This window comes from Ambystoma mexicanum, chromosome 3p (assembly GCF_040938575.1).
Source record: "Ambystoma mexicanum isolate Mex_15411 chromosome 3p, UKY_AmexF1_1, whole genome shotgun sequence".
In the NCBI taxonomy this organism is placed as follows: Eukaryota; Metazoa; Chordata; class Amphibia; order Caudata; family Ambystomatidae; genus Ambystoma; species Ambystoma mexicanum.
In genome coordinates this window covers 804,613,300-804,633,134 of record NC_090925.1, presented here as the reverse complement: position 1 = coordinate 804,633,134, position 19,835 = coordinate 804,613,300, and the positions used below count along the sequence as shown (strand labels likewise).

The 19,835-nt window shown below is 44.4% G+C and overlaps 1 protein-coding gene across 4 annotated transcripts in view; it reads left to right on the top strand.

The window, feature by feature from the left end:
• RNF112 (ring finger protein 112) overlaps positions 1-19,835 on the top strand; it is a 680,823-nt gene that overhangs the window by 473,404 nt on the left and 187,584 nt on the right. For all 4 annotated transcript variants that reach the window (XM_069651835.1, XM_069651833.1, XM_069651834.1 and 1 more), the window contains one exon: positions 19,331-19,461. In XM_069651835.1, the coding sequence (XP_069507936.1) occupies positions 19,331-19,461 (131 nt within the window). The remainder of the gene's footprint in view (positions 1-19,330; positions 19,462-19,835) is intronic.

Here is a 19,835-nt window from a genome sequence, read left to right as displayed (position 1 = left end):
ATTTGCTGGCATTGATTGCAATATTTGTAGAGAGAAAAATGAAATACCACAGGACAAAACATTTTGGGATATTTATTCTCACTTTTAACAGTGACAGGTAGCTACTAAATTCTGTATATCCCTATTGTGCTCACCTGACTGAAAACTAGAGGGAGATGTTTCAGTTCTATGTGCGACTTGGTGACGCTGGTGCTGGGGCATTCAATGTCAGAAAATGTTTCCTTCAGACTAATTCAAATGAGTGTACAATACAAATGTTTTATCCTCTTTTCTGCATTTTGGACATGTTGCTGCACATGTAAAATTGACAAATTGATCTGCAAAATGCCCATTTTAAAGATGTAGTGCAAAGCATTTGTAATAGACGTTGAGAAACTAGTGTGTCACATACAGTGTTGCTACAATATTATGGGCTGAGGGCATTTCATTTGAGAAATATATCTCAGCTTTAAATGGTTGCACCCAAGAAGATCTACTCCTATGCTATGTTGGTTTTCTTCTTTTTTCTGGTGTAACTCTGCCTTTGAGAATCCTAAACATGCGTGTAATTTGTTTCATGTGTAAAATAAGTTGTCAGGCAATGGTAGGGAGTCAGCGGCAGAGTCAGATTTTGGTGCCTAAATGGCAGGCGGCTCCTGAGGGGGCACCATGATTTTAAATGATTCATGGTCAACTACGGCTGGTCGATATGTTCAGTGGACTGGTGTTAATATATCCCCAATCTCATGCAACTGATTGAAGCAATGGAGACAAAATGATGTAGAGGGGTTCAGGTTCTTCAGGAAAGTGTAAATGACATTAATGAAGCTGCAGACACAATCAGTATATGCAAGTGATGATTTTTTTAAATCACTTTTATGATGCTGAATCCACAATCTATGCCATGAATGGTCGCTTACAAACACTTTCATGAAGTTGTGGACTGAGCTCCACCCTCTATCCCAGTAATGGTCACTGTAAATCACTTTAACGAAGTTGAGCCCAGAATACATATGCCCCCATGCCATATAGACACAAACACATGCATGCTTTGCATTCACGGTGATGCTTCTTCCCAGACACCCAATCACTCAGACTTGTGCGTGTGCACATGAACACACACACACTAATATACACGTACATAAATGAACAGATTAACTCAAACCTCTTACACACACGCTGCATGCATTACAATCCGATACGCATGCATATGCTACAAGACTACAAAGACTTTTTAATTCAAATCATCTCACGTTGCATCTTATATTCACTTTGAGCTAGGATGGAGCATGTGGCAACAAATCCAAGCTTCAGGGCCGGCATGACCAGGTAGGACTTGAGCAAACAGGGCATGCTGGATGCTCTTTTGACACCATGGTTATTTGACAACCCTGAGGGGGGGGTGGAGTGGGGGGGTGGGGTGTGTGTGTGGGGTGTGTGTGTGTGTGTGTTTGTTTTACTCCAGTATGCATGAGCGTTTTGCTTTCCTTTAAAGAAAAAAAATAAATTGAAGCCTGCCAGCCATGTGAGAATTGGGGTGGGGCACACCAGGCACTGATGATGAGATGCCCAAAGGGAGCAAATGCCCCTCTGCACTCTCATGGCTCCACCCCTGCAGGCAATGGCTCATTCATTTACTTGTTCTCCCTCTCTTGGTCTTGAACTGTAAATGCAACAAGTCTTTTCCACCAGCTGGCACTGCATTTCAGCTCTTCTACTGGAACATTGCATGGGAATCTTCATTAAATGCATACCTTTCGACAGCACCGCAGGACACTTTTCATTCAAATTACTATTTTTGAAAACATAAAACAATTGAAAAATATGTGAAACTGGCTATTGGGCGTTAAACTTTTTTAATTATTCCTAAAAAAAAAAGCATTATTGCTGATTTTTTTAAAGACATAGAACTGGCGGCACACCATAGGGAAAAATAGAACAACAAACAGAGAGAAATTAACGGAACAAACAGCAGCCTATTCAAGGTAGACAGGCTGTGCAAGTTCCTAATTCTTTAGTGACAGCTGAGACTCTGATTATTTATTCGTGATGAAAAGGAGAAAAGATTATATATAAATAGTAGATTTACCCTTGTCCTGGATTTCCAGGATGTACTTAGGAGCTGAGGGGGTTGTTAATGAACTTAATAGAGATACCCATGATGAAGTAGAATTACAAGCATCCCCGATCGGGGTCCTACAGTAGATTCAGGACTAATCCCAGTCTCCAAATTATGCGCCATCCAAAACAGAAAGCGTTATGTTTGTGGCATGAGGCCGAGTTTCAATGCTTTTTAGAGTGGAAAAACAAACTTGACACACTTTCAATTACCTGTTGTAGTTTATAGTGAACCAGCTGGGGTACCTGCGTTGCCCGTGTCCTGATCGAGTGGTGTCTCATCTGCCCTGGAGGATGTTACTCTTGTCCTCATGTTCGCAAGTCTTGCTTCAGTTTGCCCTGGAGAAAGTTGCTCTTGTCCTCTGGTCGGCAAGTCGCACTGCTGTTTAGAAGCTCTTGATATTGATTTTTGCTTTGCATCAGTTGGAGCTTTTCCAAGTGTTTGTTTGTTGTGCGGTATGTTTCAGTCACTTAATAGCTCCAGCACATTTGAGAAAATGTCCAAGAAAGATTGATTGTGCTCTCTTCTCGTGAATGCACTTAAACTGTAACCTTGCCATTTCCCATATTAGGAGTGGCGCAATAAAAAGAAATTTAATTTTTTTTCTTTTTTTTAATTTCCTTTAAACAGTTTCGAACTGTATACAGTAGTAATACATTTTAAAGCAGTAACCAACATATCGAACATTTTGCTTCAGACACTTTTCCAAATGTTGCCTCCTTCTAGTATCTACTCTAGTGAATCAGGGTGAGCATCAGTAAATGAGGGTGTCTACGGGGTACATTTTTTTCATCCAAACATAGACTACGATCTTACACTAGCTAAAAGAGGAATCCATGCAAAATTTGGTAGATATGGGTTTAACGGTGTGGATTTGTATAGCCGGACAAACATGCACACATACATACATTCAGCTTTATATATAACGATTTCCAAAGCTAACCAGGACAGGCATGCCAAGGGACCAAGCAGGAGAAACCTTCATGAGATAGCCAAGCAATATCTCAAGATTGCATCCTAAAGCTGAAGAGGCTTATCTAGGAGAAGGGAGTTTTCTATTAGTGTTGGCGACAGAGTAGCTTGGAGTTGGATGGAGGATAGACTGTTTTCTTTTGGACTTCACAACAGACAACCAGCACCTTAATTTGGCTACGTAGGAAAATCCATAAACTAGGGATACCAAGGCATTTTTCCTTTATTATTGAATAAGGAATCTTGAAATGACAACAAAAAACGGTTGGTCTCCTCCTTCTGATTTACCACAGACTGCCCACATGTGCTGTTTGACAGTGTAACAAGGCATTATATTATTGTATATTTCCTCAGCCATAGTGCTTCAAAAATCATTAGGTCTTTGCAGGCAGGATTTGGGGATCTCACCCACTCCAGCGGCCCTTTTATAACCTGGCTAGGGGTTGGAGTTGGACTGCCAGAACTTCCCTCAGGTGGTGTGCGTCCTAATAAGCCTGCAATAGGAACTTTCTGGGTGCAGTTGCACCAAAGGGGTGCTGCTATTTTCAAGGGTCTATTCTTGTTGGATGCTCGCCTTAAACGGAAAGGGGCATATTCGTTCTCTCTGTGCCAAGCATATGCCAACTAACTTGGGCATAGAGGGATAGACCAGGGAACCCTCTCCACACCGCCCCTGCCAATGCCAACACTGTGTAGCAGGCGGCAGCAACCAGCACCTACAGACTTCCCACCCTTACCAAGGCAGAGGGTCACATTAGCCAAGGTGCGAAAGTACTCCCACAGACAAGTCACAGTTTATGCTGGGTCAGCACCACGCACTTTATGTAGATTTCTTGGTGGGTCTGAAAGCATCCAGGAATTCCTGTATGACTGAACTAATAAGGTAGTGTTCCTTTTACCAACTGAAAAGGAAGAGAACGACTGTGTCCCACTCCCGAGCTGTGTAAGAAAACGTCATTGCAATTGCTTAATAGAGGATGAGAGAGAGCTGTTCCATCTAGGTTCGGTAGCTCCCCTGCAGGGAGAGTGAAGGAAGATCGTGGCACTGTGCGATGCCGAGAGTAGGGACATTATTATGAGGTGAAAGTGCCCCTAGAACCATACCTGTGTTAGAGGCTATATTTGCTCCTGGCTGGACCGGCCCTGCTAAAATGACTACGTTTTGTAGAGATAGTTCCGCTGCTTTAATGTCTCTCTGAGTCTTAAGGGATGCCCTTGGAATATGTACCTGAAAGCTGAACATTTGCTCCAAAGCACACCAGTTTGAGCACAACCCATTGCCAAGCTGCTCTCTCCCTAGAGCGAAATGTTCCCTTCAGTGAGGTCAGCAAGAGATCCCCCAATACAGGACAATCGAGTGCCCACCACCTGGTAGGCCCTCAATGAAAATCCTTTGTATTGCAAGACTCCCACCAGGCTACAATTAACATACAGAGGTGGTAAACTAAGATGAAGGTCACTAGACCCGGAGTAAATTGGGGGTGTGCCAACTAGATGTGGATAGGGTGGATGCCACAGTGTCTTTCACCAACAGGAATTGTCCCATGGTGCAATGAGAACCATTCTCCTGGCTGGAGAGTGAGGAAAGGGGAGGAGAAGGAGAACAGGTTGAGGCTCGAGTGGGTATGGGATGTGGGGGAAATCTACCTGAAAGGGGAGGGTCAAATGGGTTTAGGCACACTATAAGCTAGTGGCATGATGTGGGGCGTCCTAATGTGCAGGAAGGAAAGGAAATCCGATTTGGCTGGTATAATTCCGCTGGCTTACTATGGGTGGCATTAAACATAGCTGGCATTTTGAGGGCTGCATTTGGTCCTAGTTTATAAAGTACAGTTTGCCAGCCTAACCTACGGATGGGTGTATTTTTGGTGATAACTTGCTAGACAGCGGAGATGGGTGTCTTGGTTGTATTGATTGGACGAGGAGCCACCCAGCTAGGTCTCATTGTTAGTTGAGACATTCATCTGCTTTCTCATGCAGTCTCTCGGTTTCTGGTGAATTTTCAGCAGTCCTCCGAAAGTAGGGCCAGCCACTCTCATGCCGGCAGCAGAGTTTGCCACAATGTGGTGCTTCCCATTGATGTAATCAGTTTGTTGATTGCAGTGTCTTTTTCTGTAATGTATTGATTCCAGTGATACAGGGATCTGAACCAAAGCCAGAGAATTCATGTGTGCTATGTGCATTGTAACCCCATAACCAGGTTGGCCTATCACTATCACTAGACCAACTTGGTTTTAGGGTTAAGATGCACAAAGCGCACATGTTTTCTCGGGCTTTGGGTCAGATACCTGTATCACAGGAATGCCAACTGCCCCACAAGGGCAGTCCAGCACTGTCTGGGGTTGCTGATAGTACTCTTGTACAGATGAGAATTGCCTAGCATTTTGGTGCTTGACTACCCAAGTGGGTGGGACCACACTGATATGCAAATGGGTATTTCTCCTCTGTGAAAGGTACAGTGAGCTAAACCATGGTTGTAGACCCTCCCAAGTGGGCATCTTCCCATGGAACAGGTTATTTGGCCGTGTTCGCTCTACATAGAGGGGCTCCCAGATGTTTCATTATTATTTATTTTAATTTTCTAATTCAATAGCATTTTCTTGCATTTGGACAATTGGGATAAGAATTACAAGTGGCCTACCCACACCAAAGCAGCACCCGATCCAGTGTGTGTGTAATACCATTTGTGCTCTACTTAGTGTTGGCACTTGATCTATCTGTATTGGGCTGCTGTGGTCAACCAGTAGAAATGTTGGTGCTGCAGATTCAGCGGTGTTTTGTGTGGATTTGCACAAAGAATCTTCGGTTTTTCATAATGTACTTTAAGGATATTCAGATTAACTGTAGATTCATCAGACTTGGAAAACTTGATTTGTTGGCAGTCGTGCATCACTTCCTAGCCCGCCGTTTATCCAGGAGCTTCTAAACTTAGGACAGTGAGACCCAAGCGACAGTTGCCTGTTAGACACAATTGACACCTTTTGAACTTTGAAGGTTTTCGCTATTTGCTTTTTTAGCACATTAAAACCATGCACATTTTACACTCTCTTCCTGGTACTGTAACAGATGGCCTTAAGAATCTGCAAAACCTCCAAGAGATTTCAAGGGTTTTTAATTTTTAACAACATAAAGTATGCACATTATTCATGGTTACTATATTCAAGTTGTTCAATGTAACGCACCAGGCTGGGAAAGTGGTGGGAAAGAACGTTAATGGGCGTCTCTTTCTAGTCTCCGTGGGCTTTCCTTCACTAGCCCAGACATCCCTAATTCCAGGTTTGGGAGTGAATCGGGGTGTTCTATCAGTGCTCTGTTCTGTGTGCCTCGTTGGCGCAGTCTGCCTACTACCCCTGTTACAGCGGTGGGAGGAGTTTACCTTTCAAACACTCCATTTTCCGAGAAGCTGAGTGAATCCGAGTGTTCTCGTGGGGGAGTGGTTGAGAGCCCCGCCAACCCCAGAGACAGTCCTGTGGTCGATTCATCTGGCGTAGGACTGCTCTGGGGTTGGGAGGGTTGGGAAGGGGAGGGGGGGGGGTCACTGGAACTGAGGCTGATTTGTGAAGATAGTTTGGCTAGTTGGTGAGTACGGGGATTGTTTGAAGGATCACCTCGTGAATCTCAAATGACTGATTTTAGACTGCACGCAAGAACGAACATGCTGACATTGCCTCCACTTCTCGGCTCTTATCCGAGGAGCTGATACCAGAACTTTCTGCCCCCCTTCAGTGTCTGGGATCTCTGATCATCGAACAAGTGGCTAGGGCATTTACCACACCCTCGACGACAACTTCTGTTGACACCATCCCAGCCCAGCCACAACTTTTTTCTTCCGTCAATGTGTCCCACCACACTCCCAGTTTGTTTTCTCTTGCCCCAGCATTCACCTGTGATCTGTCTGGTGTTGGCAAGTTGGGTGTTTGGTGTCTCATTTTTGTTTGGCATAGCAATTCCCATTGCCTTCTGAGGCTTTGCTTGACTCCACTCTCCTGCCTCTGGTGTGGGTTTTCTTAATTGCTCCCAATTGCATTCTGGGAGTTGGAGTCTTGCAACAGAAAAGAGACGACCGTGGCCAGCAAATGTACAGGGAGGAATTGGGTGATAAATAATAGTACTATTGATGACTTTTGTGGCACACGGGAGGTTTTCAGGGACCCCTGCGCACTCTCCTTTTGATAGGGTCATAACCCATCACTGTAAACATTTTTTTATTTATTACAATATTTTCTCCTTTCTTTATTTGAATAAACTGGAATCAACATTGCATCATTTATTTAAACTGTACTATAGTGACTGTGGTGTTTTTTTCTGACCGTTTTTAATACATATTTACTTACTTTCAGCTCATGTCACTATTTTGTGATGTTGACAGTGTACAGAATTTGTTTCGTGTGTGGTCCAGACACTCAAATTGTGAGTGATTGTATGATTTCACTGGTTTACCTTTACTCCTTTTGAGACTGGACTTTCTGTGCCCAGTCCATGAATTCCTTACCCGCTAGTGCATATTTGATCTTATTTGTATGAATGGTTGAACTGAATCTATGCCTATGACAAGGTATTGTCATGAAGCCAAGTGTACTCCACAGAGGACACAAATAATGGGTGTGGATAGAGAGTCTGAAGCGGCTGAGCAGTTCGGTGCGGCTTGACTTTCTTTCTGAGCGTAACAACACTTTGAGGTGCTTTGCTCCATTCTCTCTAATTTCTTTCTGTGTTCAGTGACCATACCATCCACACTCTCCACATCGCTTTCGCTGTTTACTACAGTAGGAGGCTACCCCTCCATGCAGGATGGTGGAAGTCGTCCCCCGCCCTCAAGCATTTGGAGCCAGGCCAGTGGAAGAGCCATGAAGTCCTGACGTGAGGCTGACCAACTGAGTTGCAAATAGCAGCAACGGAGACTGATGGAGACGGTTCACTGAGGCTCACTGAGGTGAGAAAGATAAGACAGATAGACGGAGAGTGTCACAGACCACAGAGTGTGCCATTCCCATCTCCCCCGGCCCAATAGCCCCCGAGCCAGCATCCAAGTCTCCAAGTTACTACTTGGTTCAACACAATGCCTGGTCAGCTGACAAGAAGATAGGCTGTGAAGTGGTGTGGACAGTTGGTCTGTCGTGGTTGAATGGGGCGTATCTCCCCTCAACCTTGTTCACCTATGGAGCCACTGCAGCGTATTCTCAAGGGAAGGGGAGGCCAGAGAAGCCTGTGAAGCCCTCGTATTGGTGGTGGTGAGTCTTTCTGCCTTCTCCACTGAAGCCTGATCCCCTTGGTACTCCCTTGGCACTATCACCGCAGTTTTGGCGAGAGTTGCAATTACTTTTTGCACTGTTTCTTTGGAGCATTGTTGCCCTCACCGATTGTCGCAGGGAGATTACTCCCCTAATAATTTGTTTACCTCACCACAGTTGACCATGTATAATCTGCAGAGTGTGACGACCCAAGAGCAATTAAAATTGACTGTCACCCAGGCGGATGACCTGATGATTCAAAGCTCGACAACGACATTGGCAATACAGAAGGGAGCGGTATACCATCTGGTCTCTAATCTGGCGGTTCAACGTGATCAATCATCTAACTTGGCCTCCAGCCCCCTATTGGTCATTGCGCCCATTAAGTTGCCCCGACTGACAACAAATGATCACATGTTGTCTTCATCATCTATGAAATGTAAAATTACAGATTTCTTTCCAGAAAATTGTTACTTGAGCCTGGGAGACCTACGGGCTGCTGAGGCCCCATTATTGTACCTCGTAAACTTTGGGGAAGAAGGCACGGGCTCTTCACTTTTGGAATTTCGACAACCGGTCAACCAACTCTTACTTACTGACTTGGAGAATGATCTCTCACTGAGTTCATTTTCTGAGATGCCATTGGTGACTGATTTACAAGTGCAAGAGATCGCTGGATCAGTGACTAAAGAACAAACCGCAGATGAACCATTATAACCCCATTAGACAAAAGGGGTCCAATAAGGATATTAGCGATGCAAACTTGACAGCATTACGCATCGTCCTAAACTCACTTGTTAAGGTTTTGAGTTGTTAAAAGGTGAGGTGCAGGTTCGTTCTGGGATCTTACTAGAAATGACAAAGGAATTCGGCTCCTGTGATTCGTCCATGGTGGGGCTGAAGAAGGCGCTTCTGAACAATTTCCTAGGAGCCATGGAATCAATTAAAGCTGAACTGCTTCATCATTCTACCCTCCTAGAAGAATTGAAGTCTGCAGCGGCAGCGCAATCAGAAAATCCACATTGGGACGCCTAGGTCCGGATCCCCCAGATCTTAACCAGATGTGAGCTGCCATTAACATTAGAAATTGACAAATAGATCAAATGGATGACAGACACACCATTATCTCAGTCTACTTTGGAAGAAGTTGTTGGGCTGGCCCACCTTCCTTGTGAGGCAGAGGAATTGGACTGATCTACAGATCCCATCATGAAATCCGTTTTTACCAAAAGGGAACAAAGGAAAGATGAAGGGGCGATGCGACAACGTTCCTAAAGGAAGGGAAGCCTAGGATCAAAATTTGGAAACCATGAAGGGCTTTAACAGGCAGACAGAGATGATAAAAACGAAAACGTTTTCGGAGCTATGGAATCCATTAAAGCCCAATTGAGGCAACATTCTGTTCTTTCAGATGAGCTGAAGTCAGTAGCGTTAGTACAACCAGAAAACGCAAAAGTAGCCGCCCTGGTATTTGGTCCCAGGCCGTAACTAGTCATGATGCGTCTGCAATAGAGGGCATCGAGGAAGAGTTAGAACGTAATGATTTTCATGACATGCCGATATCGCAGTCTGTACTGGAAAAGTTTGCCAAGCTGACTCATCTTCACTGTGAGGTGGTGGGAAAAAAAACGCCCGTGGACCTCACGATGAAGCCTGTGATATTGATAAAGAATACAGAAAGAAGAAGAGACAGGGGTCGAATCTACTCCCTGAGAAAGGGAACTGCAAGAGCGAAAATTAATGCAACATGAGATGGGCGCAATAACGAGTGGCTCGAAACTGAAATTCTTATGGGCATTATCCCTCACTAGAATGCAGGAGAGGGAAGAAGGTGGAGTACTCCCTTCGGAAATTGCGGGCCCTGTCCCAAAACTAGTTCACAAATAATACCAAGAAATCTCTGACGTCTATGCCTCCCATTGAGTTAAACAGTACACCTTGGTAGGCACTCTTGAGGTGGCCTGTCAAACTTTATTGTCCACGTTAGATACCAGAAGGGCCCCCCCCTTAATACAAGCTCAAGTGTTATGATGGCAGTGGTAGAAGTGTACAGAAAAAATATCATGGAGCTGTGGTTTTGGCAGGAAGAAGGTAGGCGGGAGCATAATTTATTTATTTATTTAGCATTTTTAAAGCACTCACACAGCTCGCGGGCATCGAGGCGCTGTTACAGGATTCGATTTTTTCAGTTGCGTAATAGTTGTTTTTTTTTGTCTTAGTTGCGTATTTATAACACACTTAAATACCCAGAGGTTTCTAAGCGTGGACCCGGGGATCGAACCTGCGTTGCTTCGTGTCATCTTGCTTCCAAGGCAAGCACGTTGCCGCTGAGCTACCCTCCCGAGATATGCAATATGTGATTAGGTGTTGCAGCCGCGGCATTGCAATTGTCTAAGTAACTATTAACTAAGGCTCCTATTACAACTTTACCCTTGCACAGGGACATGAATGGACAAATCCTCTATATAGAATGGGGAATATGATAGAGGACTGATGAAGAGAAAAAAAGGAAAGTAGTAGAACACTGCTTCTGACCATTCCCGCTCACTCCGATCACTGTATGACAGAAGAGGGGCCCTTATTTGTCATTTCTACAGCGGAATAACAAGGTCAGAATTCGGATTCCTCAAATCTAGGAAGAGTGTGTTTGCCCCGTGTGGATATCCCATCCTAGGTTTGTCGAGTGGAGGCTGTAGGGCCACTGACGGTAGTTGGTGTCTTCCGCCCAGCTACATTGTGGCCAAGAGTCTTGCAAAGAAGGAAGGCAGTGATGTTGCTCATGTAAGGTGCAGCTCGTTTGTAATGGAATGCGTCTTCCAAGGTGAAGACGATCTAATTATGAACAGAAGTGCTATCCTGTGTATATTCCACGAAATACCAGCATTCAAAATAATCACTTTACAGGACATAGAGAGTGGAACATATTTTAGATAATAGACTGGATATTTCAGTGATTGATATTCCTTCAATTCTGGTGTGTAACCACCTGTTGTCTCATATTGACAATTTGAGGCAGAGAGGTATTGACGTCAGTTCTTATGACAATAACTAAGCTGCCTCTACTTACCTTGAGTTGACCTCTGGCTCTGCAAGTAATCGTGCGTCTTGCAACACAAAATCTGCTATGCATCAATCCAACGCTTTCGAGAGGGGAAATTGGATTTGGCCTCCCGAAGTATCCTACGGACAGAGATCTAGAGACATGTATGAAGAGAACAGGTTTTTAGTGCCTTCTGTTGGAACTTTGGGGACTTAACTTGTCAAGACAGTGCCCTTGCGAAATTGGGTAATGTAGAGCTAATTTTGATTCGGGTATCTTTTCTGACAGAAAATGTTTCTATTGATGGTTTTGTGGTATGTCAGCAAATGTCATTGAAAACTATTATTGAGGCCTTCAGTTGATTTCAGCAAAACAAGAGTGGGCCCTTACAGCTGAACTAATGTGTTCCCTTCTTCCTTATATTCAGGTTTTACGAATTAACACTTAATGTGAATTGGGTTCAGTATGGATCATCAATTTATATAGCAACTATCGAGAAGTGAGCCAGGATTTGTTACTTGAGCAGTTGGAATCCATCCTTATGTACCATCAATCAGAGTGATGAGGGCTCAAATCATGTATTGCTAGCAGGGGATTTTAATACCAACTGTTGCAGAAACACAGCCTGACTAAAAATACCTTTGGAGCAAGGGGAGTGAAATGGGACACCTTTTTGAAGCAATGGAACCTCGCTCCCTTAAACGGGAACGTGATAGGAGGCCTGGAGGGCAATAATACCTGGCATTGTGGGGAGCAGTCCTCGAGAATTGAATACACTTTTGTCTCTGCGGGACTGTTCCAACGATGCAAGCATTTTTGTGGTGTTACTGCTGAACCCAACAATCACTCCATATTGTGGGGAAATGTGACATGTTTATATTCTGGTGAGGCATTAAGTGGGGGCCTCACATGTGAAAGTAAATAACACCAAAAACAGATTAACATGGAGTGACAAGAATATGAACAGGTTTATACATGTATTCACTGTTGTATTTATTCACTATGGCATGGAATAGAAGGTCGAGTGCTGCCTTTGATGTATTGGCTTTTTTGTAATTTATTTGCCAAAATATTGCATGATAATATTCATCATGTTCGAACCTATGGGTTTTGTGGAATTACTAGGAGGGGTAACTATGTGCCAGAAATACAAAAACTTCAGAGAGAAATATGAGGGAACATCAGACTTGTTAAAACATTGAATCTGTAACTCTTGGTACCATACAGTTATTAAAACCAAACAAACGTTGTGCCAGATGAAAGTTCTACATCTTCGATTTAGCAAATTTTCAATCAAACTAGCAATTTAGTTTTACAAATCGAAGGTGGTGCCGACCATTTCCTATGGCTTGGAAATGCATCAGGTATTAGAATATAATTTTAATTATATCAAGGGAATGTTGTCTAAAAGCACCTTGGTCCTTCCGAAATCGGTGCCTATGGTAGTGATTAGATCTGAACTGGGTCTCGCTTCCTTAAACTCCAAGGTACTGTGGAAGAGGATCCTGTTGTGCTTAAAGCTTAAGTTCTGTTTTTGAACACATGGATCCAGTCAAGGTTAGAGCTGGAAGCTAGCTCATTCAATACTGCAGAACTCATTTAGGGAATGCTTCTAGTAGTATTGAAGAGTCAGCTTCTAATATCATGTTGGCTACAAAAATAAATGTCTGCCTAGATTGGATTAAGACATGTGAAAAATCAAGCCGTTGGAAGTATAACAAAAATCTAAACAGGGCAAATCGAAAATGTGTTTTTTTTTCTCTTCATATCTATTATTGTACCCTTCTTGGTCCTTTGCTAGAACCTTTTTGCGTTTCTGCTTAAATCTTTTGCCAACCAGGGAAAATAGAAGGGGCTGGAAAGTCAATGGGTGATTCGATCTGTCGATACTGTCATGCTCGTGTGAAATCTTTTAAAACACTTTGTGTTTGAATGTTTAGAACTGGTGTCTTGGAGAAATAATAATTTTGGACATGTCATTGAAGGAATTAGACTGGTTACCTTGAACTTTATATGGGATCGTTTTTATTTGGACCATTGTCGAAATCATTACAAATTGTTCTCTTGCTATTTGCGCAAGTTGGGTTTTTAGATATGTGTTTAATTTTTCTCATTTGTTTTGAATGGGAGTTTATTGAATTGAGAACATGTAATTTAATAAGATGTTGTCTTGGAAATAAATGTGTGCTATTAAGACCTAATAATGTAGGCTAGTGACACAAATGGAATAGAAAATAATGGGTCTGGTTCAAATTTGATTTGTTTATAACTCCCGACCAAAAAGAAACCGCTTAGTACATGATCCTGTTTTTTGACTTTTCCTTGGTGTCGGGATGTTAAGTGATAATGAGCAAGAACGAGAAGTCTTTCGAAATCACATCTTCAATAACTGACCATTGGGGGGGCCTATTCATCTGGGCAAAGGGGAAGGGAGTCACAGCTTTGTGGTGTAGGTCGAGGTGGCTTGGATTTACCCCGATGGTGTGAGGCCTGGGGGCAGTGCTGATTCATGCGGAGGTGTGTTAGTGAGGAATAGGTTGACTCAAACCCCTTCTCCCCTCTTCTGGTAGGTGTTAAGAAGGATTTCAGAACTCTGACCTGGAGGGGCAGAGGTTCAGAAGGCCAACCTAGTTTCTTGGAACAGGGTAACCTCAGGGTAGCTATGGCAGGCGGTCAAGACTAAGTCTCAGGAGGGGTGAGGGTGACTGAAGGACCTCAATGACCACACAGAGCAAGGACTCTTACAAATTACTCCCGACAGGTGTTATATCAAAAATATAGACACATTTATTACAAGGCCTTTGTAACATAGACCATAGCAAAGGAATCACAGTATCACTCAGTAAACCAATACATCACACTCAATACAATATATATACACGACCATGGGGGTCTAAAGGGGTGGCTTCATGAAATATGTCGACAACCTAGAGGGGAAGGAAACAGGTAGTTCAGGTAATCTTTAAGCCCAGTTCATCATCAATAATACACCTAACTAAAAGGCAGTCCAAGCCCTACCAAGAGGGGAGCCTTGTGCTCAATAGCACATGCACGCGCTTGGGTCAATGGGCGGAATAGGTTCTCTTCAAGGGTCTCTAGCAGCTCAGGAAGGTGGATGAGGCGATGCAGAATAAGTTCCCACTATTCAAGAAGGACCTCCACTTGAAGGCGGGGACAGTTTGAGAGTGCTGGATGGAGTTGCTATTTCGCAATTGCTGTGGAAAGGAGAGGGGCCCCCAGGGGCCACTCGTGCATAAAAATGGGCTCTAGCGCTTGGGGCCACCGGTTAGGGTAAGGAGTACTCACCGGTCCCCGACGCAAGCAGACCCAAACTTCTCAGTTCAGTCCACTTCGCTGGCGGGTTCGAATGCGGCAAAAAGGACGTCTCGGCACCTTTCAGTTCCTGAGAGACAGCGATGATTCCCAAACAGGACAGTGGCGATTTCTCCACTCCGGGTGGATGAATCGACCCAGTTTCACTGAAGTAGGCTTCAGGGACAAGAGGGTCACAAATGCAGCAAACTTGCACAAGACGTTGCCACGGCAGGGCCACACAGTAACCGCGCTTATACCGGTCCTGTCGCACTTGTCTAATTTCAGACCTGGGAATGCCAAGTCTACGAAATTCGGTGTGAGGGTGCCATGGACACAGAGCTAGCAGTTTACCAAGTTTCGAGGCCCTCCTCGAAACGGCAGCGGTGACAGAGCAAAGCAACTGGGTAAGCTGGTTGGCCCACGGACACTTCTGAGAAAGCTTACTTGCAGGGTTTTATGAAGGTGCAGAGAATAGTTGGTCCCACTATTCCAATAGGTCGCAGCGTCTTCGCAGACCTTCTAGGGTGCCCAGATGCAGAGGGGTCCCACTGGACGACCACGGGCTCAGGGTGCCAAACCTTCCAGCGGGTCACCAGCGGTTCCTCAACTCTGCTTCTTGTTGCAGGATACTTGGATCCTATCCTTTGTTCAGTGAGAACTCAGTAGATCGACATGGTAGTGGTGTTTTCAGCCTCCTCTTATCCAAAGTTCCCCTTGCGCCAAAACGGAGAGGACCCAATGGGAGATCTGCTCACAAACACACACTCCATACATGGAGCAATCACGGACCACGGTGGTCCCAGGCATTCATGGCACTCCAGACTCTCTGGCACCCAGGATGCGTATTGGAATCAGACATTCCAGCCCACATCCTGGAGGCACACACACAAGGGATGCAGATGCCCGCGAAAGAATTGGGATTCGTGGGAAAGTGCATGACCAAATAAGGACTGGCCCGGGTCGACGTGACCTGGGGAAGGTGAAGGGGCTAGATGGCCAAAGGACAGGACAAAGAACCTTGTGGCATAGCCATTTTGGAGCCAGGCCACCTATTCGTGCCAAACGCGGTTACCACGGTTAACATGGCAGGAAAGGATTAAAAATAATGTGGAAGGATAGCTGCCACCAGTCCTGTCCATGACACATCTGCACAGTTCATAAAAAGTCCAGCGAGAGTATCTATGGCCTTTGGAAATGACTAGAGACCCAAGTGTGCTGTAAGGTAAAATACATTGCACCCTTGTTACATGTTGCACAAAAGTTGCAACACGAGGAAAGGACTAAGGGAAACAAAGTCTCCCAGTACTGACTGTCTTAAGGGCATGTCAGTTTCCCCAGAAAGCCCAGAGGAGTGCAGCTGAAGGCTGTGCTTCTCTGGCAAAGTCAGTCAATCGTGTCTGAACAGCAGCAAAAAGTTTGGGGGTTGACACATGGAGGGAAAATTACATACAATTATGAAATCTTTCCTAACGCTAGGGTTGAGATCCTTAGTTTCCTCTACCATTCTTGGAACATAATATTCAAATATGATCTGGGCCATCAGGTCCCCCCTCCTGCATGGCGAAGTTCTGGTAACTTTGATTGAACAGTAACACTTTGACCTCACCCCATAAGTCACAATTCAGGACACCCGCCGCCAAGTGTATACCATACTTCAGGGCAAGTCCTGACTTGGATATAATCCTGCCATAGGTTTCCTCAGGGAACTGCATACTTAACCATGCATGCACTAGACCCCAACATCAGGAGGAATGTCCATGTCTGGATACTGAAGAGGTCAAAACTGGCAGTTCATGGTGTAGATTGAATGGGCAGCTCCGCTATACAGTATATTCATTTTCTACTTTGGGAGTTGCATCTGAAGACGATGGTGGCAGGGGTGTTGCTAGGTCTGGAAAAGATCTGGGGCTACACTAATGTCGGGACTGTCGGGAACAGGGGCTAGCTATCCTTTTAGTTGTAGCCCCTGAGCTTCTACCTGGGGCTACAACCAAACGACCCGGGGCTATAGCCTCCTCAGACCCCCCCCTAGCAACGTCTCTGATTGGTGGAGCTTCAGTACAACCCCTTGGAATCAAGCTTTTGACACCATCTACCCATCCAACCTCCTCGATGAACTGACTCATTCCTGGGGATCTATCACTATATCTCTGCTCTGACCCTTGAGCTTTCCTTCGGCTGTCTTTACCGTTCCGCCACAAGTTTGTTTCTACTCCAAGTTCACAAACATTGGATAGATGAATGCTGTTTTACTGTTTGATTGTTACTTGCCCTACACTCCTTTGTCTTTTTGTCTTCATTCCTTCCACTTCCTCCAAGAACCTCCTTCTTCATTTATGTTCCCTTTATCCAACTTGTTCTTTACCCTCTTCTCCAGCTTGATTGTCTCCTCCTTCAACCTATGTACTTTCCTGTCTCATTTGCTGTTCTCCCACTCCAAACGCTTCTGGCCTCCTTGCCTCATTCAGCCTCCAATCTCTTCACACCTACACCATCTCCTGCTCCCTCAGCTCAATCTTTACCTCCACCTCCTCGTGCACATTCAACTTTCTCCACAGCTCCACCTCTTTTACCTTCAGTTCCTCTGCACCTCGCCTCTCACACCTTGTCATTCTGCTACTACAAACACTCCGCTTCACTATTTTTCTCCGTCTTTTATAGAGCTTTAATCGCTCGCTCTTTGCCAACCTTCTGGCAATGGGCTGCACATGTGATTGGTAGTTCTGCAATGGCATTAGTCAAGTGGTAAAGACTCTAGTGTATTCAGTGATTTCCTTAGTGTGCCTTATGGCCCACGCCTTTACAAGTCGAGTCCTCCATCCTGCAACTCTGTCACACGCATGTAGGGTGAAGCTCAAAGATAGTGTCTACGAAGGAGCAGCAGCGTATCTAGAAACTGCTCTATGTTCAGTAGTGGCGGACATGGGTTTGAAAACACATTGAGAAATTACATTGGCAATCTTTACTCTCTCATTATCAATACCTTACTTCCGCAGCTCTGCATGGACGCAGACAGCCATGGTTGTCTTTGCCTCACATGCAAGGTTGGTTTAAAGGTCCAACAGTAGGACTAGAACTAATGTCAAGGTCCTCTGTCCGAGGCCCCTGATTATGTGGGGGGGCCATGGCATTCACCCCATAATGCCCCAGGCCCCGCATTATGTAGTGGGTGGTGGGGCCTGGCCCCTCTTAGTTTCCCATAAATACACCATCATGGTCAAGCATCAGACTTCCTCAGTCATATAAATGACTAAGGGGAATGGTTCATGTGTAAATTGCAAGTAATTAAGACTACCTGGGATTTCTGCTGGATCAACAAATTCCTTACGAAAATCCCATTCTGTTCGATGAATAATTACAAAGACAGAATGAGTGAGAGCGGGGGTAAACGTCAATGATACAAGACGTTGCTGCTAGAAAACAAAGAAAACATTTAATTAGTTCCAATTCATCAATCATGAACACACCGCAACAAGTTCATTTATATACCCAGTGTAGCCTTTATCCAAGTTTAACACTATGTCTCGGGAGGATAGCTCAGGGGCAACGTGCTTGCTTTGGAAGCAAGACGACACGGAGCACCACAGGTTCGATCCCGGGTCCGTGCTTGGAAACCTCTGGGTATCATATCATAACACTAACAGCTGTGTTTTGGATGCCCAGACATCACCCCACTACCACTGCACTGCCCTCCATGATTTTAAATTGAGGCAAAATATTGTATTGCAAACAACCAGTGTGCCTCTATATCCCTGGAACTGTACTGGCACCAGCATATAATGCTGTTAGCGCGGGTGCAGGCAAGAGACACTTCCCATTGAAAACTACATTTTGAGCATGCCCACCTGGATTGTTTTTGCCTTTTTCTCACTTTGCTTGGACCGGTCACCTGGAATCAACGTAACTTATTCAAGGGCAACATAAGTGACCTCTATTCAACCAAATAGATGTGCGTTACTCCTTTTTGTGGTATATGTTCAAGCTGCAGGGATATAGTAACAATTGCTTCTTCTGAGTGTATGGCTAAAAAGCTGTTCTTCAGGAACATATATGAAAGTTTTTGATTAAGCCATATCCATGTCATTGTCATGTTGGACTGGAGAACCATGCTGGATGATCATAAAGAGCAATACCTTAATTCCCATATTTTCAGATTCGGATAAGTAATTTAAAAAAATAGATTGCCACATTGCTCCTCTGCATCTTCTCCCAGTGTTCCGATCAGGATATTTTGTGTTGCATGCCTGTGGATTCATTGCAGTCTTTCAGATACACCGCCGCTGGGTCTGCATTCCATCGGCAAAACTCATGATTGTGTGCTGCTCCCATGGACATTCTTTGCCACCCTGTACCTGGTGGACCTCCACAGAAATCTTTTTTTGAGGCCATGTAAACTGATTCCCTCAGGATTCAAAGACTATGGAAAGGGTAGACGGCTGTAGAAGTTTCAAGAAGCTAGTGGGAAGATGAAGCAAAGACATTTTACTTTGATTTCTGTTGAATATGTAGGCATTGCACATGGTGGAGAGAAAACAAGATATTGAATACTCAGCCGCAGATAGCTGCGGAAGCGGTTGTCTTATTTACTGAGGATTCCCCTATTTGAGGAGAATGAGGCGTTGAATTGTAAGTGAACTCTGGTTTACTCAAATTTTCTATCTCTTTCTACCACAGATATGGATGAAGACTTTAAAGAAACGTTAAACACATACATCAATGGCCTGGTAGATTCAGCTGGTAGCCACGTCAAGAAGGACAACAGGGAGTTCAAACTGACCTCTGGAAAGTTGGCAGAAAAAATAAGGGTATGAGCGGGAAGTTGGTTGTTATGTAAAATTGAGAGATTTTATCTTTCTTTACTTTCTTTGGGGCAAATTTTGAAAAAAGAAAAACTGGATGTTCTAAGTCAATTGCGCGTGCTTTTTGGGCCATATGTATAATGTGTATTTTTGGGCATTTGTGGGTTTTGTGCAGGGCAACCCTGACTGCATTAATTATTCACTTTTTTGTGATTATTGACATTGGATCTATTATGAGTTGACTTTTGTTAACTGTACAATACGATAATTAAATAAATAAAAATTATTCACTAAGCGGTGTAGCTGCCGTGCAGAACCCTTGCCCTGTGTCTGGCCAGCTGCCATAGGCCAAGCAGAGCGAGTGCTCAAAGGAGACTTGT